The sequence below is a fragment of the Lepidothrix coronata genome, unplaced genomic scaffold, assembly GCF_001604755.1.
Source record: "Lepidothrix coronata isolate B3197 unplaced genomic scaffold, Lepidothrix_coronata-1.0 Scaffold336, whole genome shotgun sequence".
Taxonomy (NCBI): Eukaryota; Metazoa; Chordata; class Aves; order Passeriformes; family Pipridae; genus Lepidothrix; species Lepidothrix coronata.
The window spans coordinates 357,079-371,004 of record NW_016690516.1 but is presented as its reverse complement, the minus strand read 5'-3'; the positions used below and the strand labels follow the sequence as shown (position 1 = coordinate 371,004).

The 13,926-nt window shown below is 52.4% G+C and overlaps 1 protein-coding gene across 5 annotated transcripts in view; it reads left to right on the top strand.

The window, feature by feature from the left end:
• The first annotated feature begins 75 nt into the window (after positions 1-75).
• The window catches only part of DOT1L (DOT1 like histone lysine methyltransferase), a 77,937-nt gene continuing 64,086 nt past the window's right edge, over positions 76-13,926 (top strand). For 2 of the 5 annotated variants that reach the window (XM_017838390.1, XM_017838391.1), the window contains exon 1: positions 76-207. In XM_017838390.1, the coding sequence (XP_017693879.1) occupies positions 127-207 (81 nt within the window). In that variant the 5' untranslated portion in view covers positions 76-126. The remainder of the gene's footprint in view (positions 208-13,926) is intronic. The other 3 variants (XM_017838392.1, XM_017838393.1, XM_017838389.1) reach the window with 2 other exon arrangements.

Sequence of the window (13,926 nt, the reverse complement as noted above, 5' to 3'; positions counted from 1 at the left end):
GCCGCCCCCGCCGCCCCCCGCACCGCGCACACGCCCCCCGGCCCGGCCCGGCCGCCGCACCCCGCCCCGGCCGGCCCCTCTTAGCATGGTGCGGGGCCGCCGCCGCCTCGTCCTCCGGCTGCCGACATGGGCGAGAGGCTGGAGCTGCGGCTGAAGTCGCCCGTGGGAGCCGAGCCCGCCGTGTACCCGTGGCCGCTGCCCGTCTACGTGAGTATGGCCCGGGCCCCGCACCTGCCCTGTCAGCGCCCCCCGGCCCTGCCCCGGCCGCGGCTCTCGCCGGTCGCTCCCCCGTCCCTCGGGCCCTTCCCGGGATCCATCGGGATCATCCCCCCCTTCCCTCGGCCGGGATGATCCCCCCGGGGTCGTCCCCCCCCCGCCTCTTCCAGAGCCCCGGCCCCGGGTGCCGCCGCCGCTCGCCCTGGAAGTCAAATCCCCGATTTCATTTTATAATTGGTTGACTAAAACCGAAGGGCGGGGAGGAGGAGGACTGGTTAATGAAAAGTTTTTCGTGTTTTCCCTTGAGCTGGGCTCGTGTGGCCGGGTAATAACCGGGGGCTGCTCGGAGCCGGGGTGGGAATGCGGGGATTCCGGCCGGGCAGCGGCGCTGGAATGATGGGTGTTCCCGGGTGGTCGCGGGGACCCCCGGGAGCAGCCGCAGGCTGGGAATGAGCGGCGGCGAGCGCTGCTCGTGGGTCGGGAGCCAGCGCTGGGTGTCACGGGCTGCTGCCAGTCCCCTCTCCGGCCGTGCCCTTGGAGCTCCCCTTTTTATTTATGCCCAGCTCCATTCCGAGCCAGCCGCAGCCCTCGTGCTCCCAAATAAAATGTCACTTGTCCTCGCTTACTTACCCAGCCGCGTTTTTCCCTAACTTGCCCGACTTTCCGCCGAGCCCGGGCGAGCGATGTGTGACCTTGATAACAATGTCCACGTTCGAATTAGTGACAATCCCACGGGAGCCCAAAGGCTCCGGAGGGTATTTTTGGATGCGTGTAGGCTCCCTATCAACCCCTGAGCGGTTTTTCGCGCCGCTTGTAGCACCTTAGCGAACAGTTCGTAAAGGAAAAATCTCCCCGTGTATTTTCCCCTGGCCCGAGCACTGTTGATTATCCCTGTGTTCCAGGCTTTGCTGCGGTACGTGAGAACACGCCGGGACACACGGGCTGGGGCAGCTGATATTGCTGGTGTTGTTGCTCTCTTGGCAATCGCGAGGCGCTTGTGTGTGAACGATTAGAAATATCTCGCTCGTGGCAGGGGAGATGGCTGCGGGCTCCGACGAGCCCTGCGGAGCTGCCGCCGTGTCCCTGCCCTCCCGAGCGCGCTCCGTGCCGGCTGTTGCCGTGTGTGCGGGGCCGGACCCGGCGGCGCTGGCGGAGGCAGTTTTCCTGTTTCCCTGTCAGCCGTGTTGGCGGGCGCGCGCTCTGCTCAAATTGTCAGAAACTGAAAGTACAGCGATGACCGGTTCGGGTTTTTCTGCGCGTCGCCAAATATTAACTCGTGTTCCCTCGGCAGGTTGTGCGAGGCAGAGGTTAAAGATTACATAGGATAGGGGTTAATCTGAGAGGGAGGGATGGTTTTCTGCCTTTTCACAAAGATCCCTACAGGCTTAAAAACCGAAAAACCGACCCCCCACCCCCCTCGCCCTTTATTTTAAGGGTGAAACGTGTGTTTTGCAGCATGGGAAATGAGGATTTGGTTAATTCAGGAGAACTTGAGCAGCTGGTTCTGAAGATGGCAGAGCACATAGAATTTCTTCCCCAGGAGAAGAAGAAATTCTGGGGAATTAATTTCTTCCCCTTAACCAGAAATGCGGGGCGGGGGAGGCGATCCCCATGTGCCGGGAAACACCCCAAACGTCCTGCCCTTAAAGTGTCCCCTTCCCACTGCCAGCTTTTCCACAGTCATTCCGAGTGCCTGGTTCATCTGGAGCCCACCGATGTCCCTCCCTGCAGCTCTGGGGAGCAGGTCGGGCTGCGTGCGAGGACACGCGTGCTCCGGGTGAACCCTGGAGCTTCGGGAGCAAATCCCTCTGCCCGTGGCCTGCTGACATTGTGCTCTGCTGAACTGCAGAGGTGCTTCCCCGGCAGCACCGAGGCGGTTTGGTTTGAGAGCTCGGCTCTCTTTGACGTAAGCACAACATTTCTTAGTTTCACCACTCGTGCTGCTGTGTGGTTCTGAGCGAGGAAGGTGGGATACCTGAGTGGGGGGGGAAACATGCTTCAAGTGGTTTTATTTAGCAGCGTTCTTGCTGTTTCCTGTTGGAAGTTAGGTGTGTTTTCCAGAGGGAGCTGGAGGGGAAGCTCAGGGTCCTGGCGGGTTATTTTTGGTGAGAGCAGCAGGACTGGCGGGGAATCATCTTTCCCAACATCCGAGGCTGTGTATTGTAAACCTGCTGCGTGACGGGTTCCGTGGGGTGATGTAACCCTGCCTTGAGTAACTTGGCTATTTTTATGCTCTTACTACATCTTAAATTAGCGGCGTCGGTGCTGCCGCGTGAAAGGCTGATCTCCCCTATTAATGGGTGCCTGCATTAATACCGTGGCTCTCTATTGCCGGGCTGGTGCTTATTTCTCGTCTAATAGGAAAAGTGGGGTCTCCTCAGACTGCTGAGCCCGCATAATAGCCCGGCTGCCGGGCTTGTTGGGACGCTAAAAGAGCCGGGGAGGCTGATGTGAAACATGTATTTCCCTGCGAGTGTAATTAGGGCCGTGGGAGGAGAGAGCGGTGGCGGAGCAGCTCCAGCCTCCCACTGGCTTCCACACAAAACCGAAAGTGCGGCTCTTCCCCCGCCTTCCGCCGGCCCGGAGGAAAGGCCGCCGTGCCCCGGGGAGGCCGAGCCGCGCTGGCCGTGCCACACTGCGATGAGTAAGTTGAGTGGTGCACGGTGAGTAAGCTCTCCTCATGACTCACGAAATATTTTCTGATGTTGACCTCTGTGTTGGTGACTGCCCCGCTTAATCAGAGCCGGAGTGAGTGTACTCCTTTGTGCTCCGCTTAACTCCTCCAGCCCCACGTACCTGCCCTGCCTTCTGCCGGGCTCGGCTTGTCAGAGGCCACTGATATGGGATGAACGTTTTCATTTTGGTGCTGGGCGAGATACAGGCCCAGATAAAGAAAGCATTTAGTTGAGAGTTAATGGGTCCAGGTGGTTTAAACAGGCTGCTGCCCGTGGGGGTGGTGTTTGTGGTACCTCAACTTCGCACTCGTTACTTACATCTGATGGAGACAACAGGTTTGGTTCTAAGACTTGAGATATTTAGTTTTTTTCCACAGAATTTTCCTTAAAATGGTTCATGCTCTTGTCTCAGACTTTTACTATAGTTTAAGCTGAATCTGGATTAGGTTTAAACATGGGGATTTTTTCGTACCATGATAAGCTCTGCCTGATCTGTGAGGTGTCTCAGGTTGGACTTTGAACTCCTCTTGACAAGTTCCTGCTTAGCGTCCCAGCCTGCTGCGTGTGGGGGAGGGAAAAAGGCCTGTAGGGTGCTGTGGGGGATTTGGGGTTTTTTTGTGTGTGGGTTTTTTCTTTTTTTTTTGTCTGGATCAACTCTACAGTTTGGTGTTGCCCAGTTCTGCTGATACATCTGTGGCACGAGTGAGGGACTGTATGTACACAGAACTGAGCAACTGGAGGTTCAGAGCTGCTCAAGCTGGTAATTGTCCCCAAAATCGATGTTTGCTGGTCTGCACCCTATTGCAACACTCGAGTTGGTGAATGTGGAAAAGCCTGTTTGCTGGCTGTCAGAGAGAGGACAGCAGGGCTCTTTTATCTCCTCTTCTTAAGGCTTGCACTGATCACAGTCAGTGGTGACACAGTGGTGACACAGGGGACAGGAGGCACAGCCAGGTGGTGAGGGAGGGCCTGCTGGTGGCTTGGAGTGGCTGAGACACCGTGTCCTTCACTGGCTGTGAGTGACTCAGTGCCTGTCATGGCCAATAGTGAGCAAGTCCTTTCAAGTTTCAGACTGAGGCATCTGCCCGTGCTGTGCTCTGTTCCCTGGTGAATGGCAATCCCCCAAAAGGTGACTGGAAGCCTCTGTGTGTGTCAGGTCTCCTTGTGTCGTGTTCCCCCCTCCCTGTTTGACTCGTGAGGGCCGAGGATTTGTGCAGTGACAGCCCCTGGCAACTCCTCCTGCAGCCCAGGCTGCTGGGGGGGGAGCCCCTGGGGATCCCAGGAGGGTCTTGCCCTGGGTACAGACTTATAGGATGGTTTGGTTTGGGAGGGACCTTAAAGCTCATCTCACTCCACCCCCTGCCATGGGCAGGGACACCTTCCACCAGCCCAGGTTGCTCCTTTGATCCAACCTGGCCTTGGACACTTCCAGGGATGGGGCAGCCACAGCTGCTCTGGGCAACCTGTGCCAGGACCTCACCTCCCTCACAGGGAAGAACTTATTTATCTTCTGCCATATTTACCATATGTTAATACCATTTTTTTAATCTTCTACCAGTTTTGTTCCCTTCCTCTTCCTCTGTGCCAGGAGGGGACAGTCCTGCTGATGCCACTGTGCACATCTTACCAGAGTCAGGTGCCTCTGCCCTGAGCTGCTCAAGCCTAAACCTCCAAATTAGCAACTGGGATGAGAAGTCTGGCTTGAATAATTCCTTGTTTTGTCTGTGTTCCTCCTTGTTGCTGCTGACTTTCCACTTGCTGTGATGGCAAGAAAATTCTCATTTTCTAATTGAGTGTTGTCAGAGCATCACCCTGCACGTGGAGAGGTGTGTGTGGCTGCTCCTAGCAGTAATGGGGTACAAAGGTGGTACTGCTGCACTTTGTGCAGGTTGGGGGGTGCAGAGTGTGTCTGTGGTGGGTTTTTTTCCCTGTCTCCACTGTCCTGATCCAGCTGATAGCATTCTGTCACCAGAGGAATGTGCTGTGCAGGGAAAGCTCAAGGGCAGGCCCTGATAATGAAAATCACAGCCCAGCGGGGAGCATCACCTTTGAAATGAAAGATCAACAGGAGGGATGAATAACAGACCTTGTTTGGGAGTTTCATCCTTTTTTTGTGCGTGTGTGTCACTCACCTTTCCTGGGAAGTTTCTCTGATGAGTAACTTCGCTTTCCAGGCAGCCGGGCAGGTTGAGAACCGTGGCATGGTGTTGTAGATCAATTTGGGAAGGTCCTAAATTGGAGCTAAATCGTTCCCTCGGGGTTGGAGCTGCTGAGGGTGGTCCGACGCCCCCTGCCCCTTGCTGTTTCCCCTGCACTCATCCATCCCATCCTCATTCCATCCTCCGCTCCGAGCTGATGGAAAACAGCCTCACGTTTTGCACGTGCCTCTCTTTTTTCCCCGGGCTCGGTTTGTGGCGGAGGGAGCGGGTGGGATGCGCGGGGGGGTCGCGGTGAAGCCCCCCTGAGCCAGCGCCGGGGGTTGGGAACGCGGTGCCCGTGGGATCCGCGTGTGGGGCGGCTCTGGGAACCGGATCGCTGGAAATATCTGCGCTGGAAAAAAATGTTGCAGTGTTTGCAGAGCGTGGCCCCCCCGCCCTGCTCTGAAATGTGAGTCACTGCCTGCCCAGGGCCGTGCCGGGGAGGGGGTGGCAGCGGGGGAAACTGTTGCTCTGCCTTTGCCAGGCAGAGCCTCCTCACCCCCTGAGTAATCGCCCAGCAATTCGGCTGCGGTGGCTGAGCTGAGGGGATTTCTCCGAGCTGGGAGATGCTGGTGATGCAGCTCGTTGGGAAATGTTTGTGGGGATGACTAATCACTTAGAGAAACTTCTCTAGTCAAGGAAAGGTCTGAAAGCATCATCAAACTTCTGATTTTTCAACACCCCTCTGCCCTCCCCGCTTGTAAAAACACCTGGAGTAGGGCAAAACTGGGCGATAATGACTCGGGAATTCCAAAAGCACTCGGGTTTCTCTTCTGCCCGGCAAATCTACACAAACAAATGACAGAGTTGGCACAGTTGCATCATTTTCTCTGCCCGTTGTGCTCTCCCCAGAGCCTCAGGGACCCCAAATGTGCTCCTGGGGGGGAGGCAGGCGAGCCCTGTGGTGGTTAATTGTGCAGCACGGTGGTTAATTGTGCAGCACGTGGGGAGCGCAGAAGAGCAGTTTCCTTCGGGGCTTTACCCTTTGAAGTATAACTTGCCCCGGGTGACAATCGGTGCTTGTTCAGTTCTCAGACTGGCTTTTGTTCCGAGCTCTGACCCGTTGGATACAAGATAAATCATGAGTTCACTTAACAGGCACTTTCCCCCCCAGTATTTCTGTCTGAAAAGTGGAAGCTGTTCTCTTGTGCATCTCAAGACCACACTAGTCTTTATTTTTTCTTGTAACTTATTTATCTGAAAGGTGACCGTTGGAAGACAGAGTAGCTGTCCAAGATCGCTTGTTTTTCCCGTGGTTTTTTTTTTCCATCAGTAGATGAGTGAGGATTAATGTGCCTGTCCTGGCCAAAGTTCCAGCTCAGACCATTCCAGTTTATCCACCCACAAACTCACCCATCAGTTCCAGTGGGACATAGCACTGGAAGCTCTCAGGGTGCCAAGGGAAGTTGGTGCCACCACGAGCAGCCCCAGCTCTTGTCCTTCCTGGCAGCCTGATTATCTATGGAGATGATTATCCTTTCAAGTCAGATATGGGACTGAATTGTGGCCCTCCTGGGAATTTAGGCAAAATATCTTACCTCTTGCTATGTGAGATTTATGGGGAATTTAATCACCCTTCTCCCCAGACATCCATATGTCTATTTGGTTCTCTTCCTTCTTTCTTTTCCTCCTTTCACACTGACTTGTTTTTTTTCCCCTTCCTGCTCTGAGTTAACCTTTAACTGTCTGATTAAAGCTTTGTACTGTAATGATCAACACAAGGACCAGGGGTGAGGGTTTTTTTGTCCCTTACAGTGTCTTTATCACAGATTGATAATCATAAAGCATCTCAACGTATTTTTGGTTAATTTATTTTCTTCTTCCTAACAGAAGGATCCACAGAAGGAGGAAAAGTTCATATTGTGAACATAATATATTTATTTTCATGGTGATTATTAAAGACAAAACTAACTCTGAGGAGGAACAAGAAACAAAGCTGAATATACAGAATTGGCCACATACTGCTATAGATATCAAGCTGAGTAGGGACTATTTTTAGAGCATAGGAAGAGAGTGAGTATATTTTGCAGCAGGAAATGATGGTTTCATAGATAGGTCCAGATCTGTGAATAACGACAAAGTTCCTGTTCAGAGTGTTTTGGTTTGTTTCATTTCACGAGTGAATGAGAGTCTTCTAAAAATTTACACTGAAAGGACTTTTCAGTGTTGGATGAAAAATCTCAGGAGCTACTGAAGGCAGGTTAATGAAGCATTGGAAACTTTAGCAAACCAAACACCACAGAAAGTTCTCAGCAAGTTCCTTAGTAGAAAATGAATAGATTTTGATACTATTTTTGTGATATTTTCTGTGAGTGTGAAGGGCAGTTTCCTGAGGTTTTGGCATTAATGTCATTTACTTCTTAGGGCTCAGCAATATTGTTTGACAGTGTAAACTTCTGAAACTCTAAAAACTGAGCTTTGGAAACTGCTCTTTCATTCCTGGATGAATGAAGCTTCCTGGGAAGCTTTCCACTGGGATTCAGGTGATTCCCTCTGGTTTCCATCTCTGTTGGCAGCAAGACCTGGGAGATCAGAGGGTGTCTCAAGGTGGCCTCTGGAGCTGGGTTTGGAGTCTGTGTGGATCCTGCTTTGGTTTCCATCCCTGCTTACTACAACAAATGGTCATTGCTGTGTTTGTGATATCACACTTACAAGGATTTAAAATAGAAGCTTGTAAAAAGTGGTTGGGATTTGATATTGTCTGTTCAGAACCTGCACTGGGTCCCTGCTCTGCTCTGCAATTTGGAGCTTATGGAGGAAAAACCATATCCATTCATAGTTCACTTTTGTCCCTCGCAGAACACCTTTCCTTAGGAGCCTGGTGGGTTCAGAAAGAGTACAAGTTTTTATTGCTGATTTCTGATATGTAGAATATTTGTGTGTGTTAAGGAGGAGCAGGATTTCTGAGCTGTCCAAGGCTGAGTTGTCTTTCAGAATGTGAGATGGTTATTTAAGGTGGTGTTGTCTGCAGGAGCTTCCCTTTGGCTGCCAGTTTTCCTTGCAGGGTGTGGGATCAGGTGGCTGAAGAGATTCCACGAGGTTCCTCCCGGCACCCACCCAGGGTTTGGGGGGACTGTGGGGTGGAGAGAGAGATGGTGGCTGCCCTCAGCACCAGCGGTTTTGGGACTGGGTGATGGTTTCTGCCAGCAGTACCCCTTCCCTAGGTTTCCCATGAAGATTTGTTCTGTCAGAGTGGGTAGAGATGTCAGACGAGAGGTGGTTTGTGCTCCCCACTCACTGCTGCAGGGGGGTTATTTCTCTTTTGGGGTTCCTGGGGAGGTGACAGTTTGTGGCTGGGACATGTGCAGGTACAAACGACTCCTGCCGTGGCTGTGTGAGCTGCCCTCACCCTCAGAACGGTGGGTCTGTGCACTGCTGGGCTGAACTGGGAACCAAAACACCACGGAGATTTAGTTTAGTCTTAGCTTAGGCCTCCCCTGCCTTTGTGTGTGAGCACAGGCGCTGCTGGCCCAAAGCAAGAGGGGGTTTTGGGGAAGTGGTGGCAGAGCAGGTAGCTCTGTGGGGTTAAACTGTCTGTGAAGTGCCTTCCTTCCTCGTTCCCTGGAGTGAAAGCTCAGCAGTTCCCTCTGTCCCAGGACTAGCAAGAGCTGTTCATGTGCACATGGGATCACCACAGCCCCCTCCAGCTGCCCTGCTGTGGGAACAGTGGCATCACCTCAAACTGCACTGAGAGGGCAACAGCACGTACCAGTGAGGGTCCTGTTGTACCACAATGGTTGCATTCCCCTGTGCATTTTCATAGAACCATTATATCTGTAACCAGCCTGTGTTCCTGCATGGGTGGAACTCCTCACCATTATATCTGTAACCAGCCTGTGTTCCTGCATGGGTGGAACTCCTCACCATTATATTGGTAACCAGCCTGTGTTCCTGCATGGTGGAACTCCTCACCATTATATTGGTAACCAGCCTGTGTTCCTGCATGGTTGGAACTCCTCACCATTATATTTGTGACCAGCCTGTGTTCCTGCATGCTGGAACTCCTCACCATTATATTGGTAACCAGCCTGTGTTCCTGCATGCTGGAACTCCTCCTCCTGTCTGGCTGGTGCAGACGGAGCCGGCGGGTCCTGCCGTGCCTGTCCTGCGTGGCTGCTGCCTTGGCCACTCCTGCAGCCTCATTGCCTGGTAATGTATTTATGCAGCCCCTCCTGCAGGTACCTTGGGAACCGTTCCCTGCCGGGTGTGAGCAGTGTCCGTAGCAACAGTTGGAATTGCTGTGTGCAAAGGCAAACCCCTGTTACTGGGGCTCAGGGAGCTGCAGGTCCCTGGTGCAGCCATGCTAAGTGATTATCCAGAGCAGTCTGCATCCTCTTTGCCTTTTTCCTTTATCTTGGTGATTTTTAGTATATTTTGGATCTTGGGCCAACATTTTCTTTTCTTTAAATGTCCTTATTAAAGAGGCCATAATGCCCTCCATGTTTTCCATTTAATTTTGTGTGGTGATAAACTTACAGACTGTTGGAACTCCATCAGCCTTTTCTGCCTCTTGCTGTGGGGGAGATGAGCTACCAAGACTACATTTTAAAGCCCTTCCTTGTCTTACTCTGAGGCTGGGAGGAAAAGTATGGACACAAGCTGTTCTCTGCAGGAGGTCTCTTTGTATACATCCCAATATATATGTATTCTTGTGGATGGCCTTGTACTTTCTTGATTAAGGGAACAGCAGTAATTGGGTGGTTCAGAGAAGGCTTTTGGTCTCACCTGGTGAGAAATCTTGTGCTTTGGTTGTGGCTGTGGAAGGTGAATGGCACAGTCTTGATTTGGGATAAAATCTGGTGACATTGACCCAAGCCTCTGTATCCAACACGAAGTACTGGGTGGAGCAGACTTCCCCTCACTCGAGGTGTAACTGGTATTTAAGCACGAGGCAAAGACCCTAAAATGCCAAGTGCTGGAAGGCAGAGCTGGCAGGACACAGAGCCTGAGATCTCCCCTTTGTTCAGCAGCTGGAATTCCCGTGGTTTTGGCTTTCCCAGCCCCTTGTGAAGCCCGTGGAGGTGTGTTGGCCACGGACATGCTCCGTGTGCTGGTGGCTCTTTCTGGGCGAGGTGTAAAGGAAGTTAAACCCCGGGGGAGATGAAACACAAACTCCTGCCAGGCTCAAGTCTGTGGTCTGCAGGGCCATCCTGTGCCACCCGGAATGCTGGAGGCTGTCCTGGCTCCCGGGGAAGCCGCAGCTGCAGGAGCCCACGTTGCTGTTCTTGGTGCCTGAGAAATGCTGATCCTCCTCCCCAGATGGAGGGAGGAGAGGGGCATTAAAGAGGCACTTGGCCCACCAGCCTTCTGCAAGATTGATTGGCTTTTCCTAATCCATCTTTTTGATCTCTGCTCACCATCTTGTCTCCAGCTGTAACATCCTCCTCTCCCTTGGATTTATGGACTGCTGCCTGTGGAGAGAGCTGCCACTGCAGGCAACCAAGCTGTTGTTTAAACCCGGGGGCCGGTGGGACTGACCTCTTTTGTTTTCTGAGTTAAATGGATCGTTTGGAGATCAGAATTTGGCAAATCCAAATGACTTCTGTTAATCCATGACTGGGGTCAGTGTTTAGGGCTGGGGAGGAGCTGTGCCGTGGCTGCAGTGCTGGGAGCGGGATGGTGTTAAAGCAGCTCATTAACGGGTGATTAGTTTGTAACTGCGTTGTTTCACCTTTCCTTCTCACATCACACCCTGGACAAAGAAACACTTGTCGGGGATGAGCACGGCTCTTTGCACCTTTCTGGGGAGCTGCTTTGGTCACCTGGCCTGCTTTGGGGGTGCAGGTGTGATCCGGTGAGACACTGAACTGGCTGTGCAAGGGTAGGGGTTGCTTCTGCTGTGGGACAGTTTAGTCTGGGCAGCCAAAGCTGGGCTCAGAAACACATATTCTGTCTCTGGAGAGGAGATAAAGGGGTTTAAAGGTCTGTGTGTGGTGCTGTGAGAGCACCTGAGATGTATATCCTTTTTTCCTTTGGTTTTTCAAGAGCTCATCCAGATTTCCAAACCATTTGTTTCCCCCTCAGGTTTGGGGGGGTTTTTTGGGCTGCCTTTTTGCTGCCTTTCCTGTGCAGGTGATCAGATCTCACAGGGATCCCACTTTGCTGGAATCTTTGAATCCCAGAATGGTTTGGGTTGGGAGGGACCTTAAAGCCCATCCAAGCCCACCCCCTGCCATGGGCAGGGACACCTTCCATTGTCCCTGGTTGTCCCAAGCTCCATCCCTGGGGAAATGAAATCTAGAAAAATAGTGTTCACCCTCAAGCCCCAACTTAGTCTCATCCCAGAGACAAGCACAGTCTCACAAGAAGAACCTAAATATAAGAAGATGTAAATTTGGAAGGGCACCAGGGGGGTATTTCTTGCTCCAGGCAACATCTGCTGCCCAATTTAATTGAACACGTTCTTTGTGTTTGAGGAAGAAACACAGAACCAGTTAAAAACTGTTGCTTTAGGTTAGAAATTGGCTTTAGACTCTGGATTGTTGCACTGTGAGATAACTAGTCCTGTAGAAATACACCCAGGAGTCTGGGATGTGGTACTGGAACACAGAATTATATCAAAATCCTGCAATTTAGATACTTTAGGGGGTGTTAACTCGAAAAACTGATGTAACCAAACCATCCACAGTGGGGGAATTACAAATTACAACTTCCACCTTGTGGCAGAAATGTAGCAAACTCTAATTTTCAATTTACTTTGCTCTTGTTCTGCAGCACAATGTCAGATTTAGCTGGTTTTATTAGGAATTTGGTGCTTTGTAGAACAAAGTTATGCAGAGAGAGCTGAGCTGGGTCTGGTACTGGTCATGCCATGCAGGCTGATCTCTCTACATAACATGTATTATTGGGGCTGCTTTAGTTTTCTTATGCTTATATTGATGATGTTTTAGTTGGGATTAGCAGACAAAGAGTATGGTTGTAGAAAGTGGTAGTGGCTGCATGAACATACATATTTGGGAAGAGCTTTTGGGCACTGCCTTATTTGGCCTTTAAATCACAGATTGGGGCCTCTTGTAGCTGCAAAATGCAAAAGGTTTCTTTTTTATGAGGAGGTGAAGGGAAAGATCAAACCCCTGAAAATGGATCCTGGTGGCTGAGGGGCGACAGGGGGGCGTGGAGGAGGACTCTGTGGGGCAGGAGCTGTGTGTGCTGGGGGGCTCCTGGGCACTGTGTGCCTGCAGGAACAGCTCTGGGTGTGTTCCTGGCTCCAGACTCCTGGGACTGGAGTTGTAGGAACATGTGGATGGAGAAAGCTGGTGTAAGGATGGGAACTGGCTGGAACTGCGTTCCACTGCTTTCCATAGAAAGCTGGATTCTCCTTTAAGTGACTTTCTCAAAAGTGCTTCCTTTCTGTTATTTTTTTTTCCCAATGAAAACTGGCAAAAATTACTGAACTTTCCCCAGGAACTCACGTTTTAATATGAAACTGAGCCTTTATGTTGGAAAGTCAGAACTCTGCAAGAAGTTCAGCTGGAGAGGAATTGGCTGCAACAGCTCAGCGTGTTTGGGTCTGGTTTGTTTTAAACTTGTGAGCAGCTTTGGGCAGTGCCAGTAATTACCCCAGACTGCAACTCTTTAAACACTTTCCACCTTAGGGAGATAAGGGCTTGTCTCATGAAAAGCTCCCATTTATGTGGCTCTGAGGATTCCAAGGGCGTCCCAGGCAACATAAACTCAGGAACATTGGGAAGTACAGCCAGGCCAGGGAGCAGCACGTAGGGAGCTGCGGGAGGGAGGGGGAGCAGCCTGGAGCTCCGGGAGGGTGAATGGAGCTGCTCTTCGTGACAGGGAGCACCGTGGCATCTCTCGTGACTGAGAACAGAACACTGAGGCTTCTTGAGCCTCGGCCAAAGGGCCTCTGCACGTGGGATTCCATGAGGGATGGGCTGGGCTGTGCTGGGAGGCTCTTCCCAGGGAGGTTTCACTGCCAACAGCACTGCAAGTGCAGGGTGGAGGGTGCTCTGAGGGCTGCCAGGGCCAGCAGGACACTGGTACAGCCTGTGGGCTCTGCAGTGGGGCTGCACTGCTGGGGTGGGTCCTGGGCACTGCAGGAACAATGATACAGAACACCCACACCCACCCAAAAATCCAGACTGGAAAGTGGGGCTGAATTCAAGGAGCTTCAGGCCACTTGGGAGGGTGCAGGGTTGGCTCAGGGTTCCAGGCTGGTTGGGCTGCTGGCACTCCTCCCCAAACCCCTGACCCTGCTCCAGCCTCTGCCATGAACCTTCCAACCCCCCCAAACCCCTGACCCTGCTCCAACCTCTGCCATCCACCCTCCAAACCCCCCCAAACCCCTGACCCTGCTCCAACCTCTGCCATCCACGCTCCAAACCCCCCCAAACCCCTGACCCTGCTCCAACCTTTCCCACTCACCTTCCCAACCTCTCCAAATTCCTATATGGGCCGTTCCCTGAAGAATTGGACTCAATGGTCCTTGTGGGTCCCTTCCAACTCAGAATATTCTGGGATTAAATCCCTGTCCCTGCTCCAGTCTCTCCATCAACCTTCCAAGAAGACACATTGGTCTGTGGCAGACACCCAGTGGAGTTTGGAGAGCAGGTGTAACCTGGACCCTTTACAGCCCCAGGGAATGTAATCCCAGACTATTCTGAGTTGGAAGGAACCCACAAGGACCATTAAGTCCAACTCTTAAGGAAATGGCCTGTACAAGGATCGATTTGGGGGGGTTGGGAAGGTGGGTGGGAAAGGCTGGAACAGGGTCAGGGGTTTGGGGGGTTTGGAGGGTGGATGGCAGAGGCTGGAGCAGGGTCAGGGGTTTGGGGGGTTTGGAGGGTCATGGCAGAGGCTGGAGCAGGGTCAGGGGTTTGGGGGGT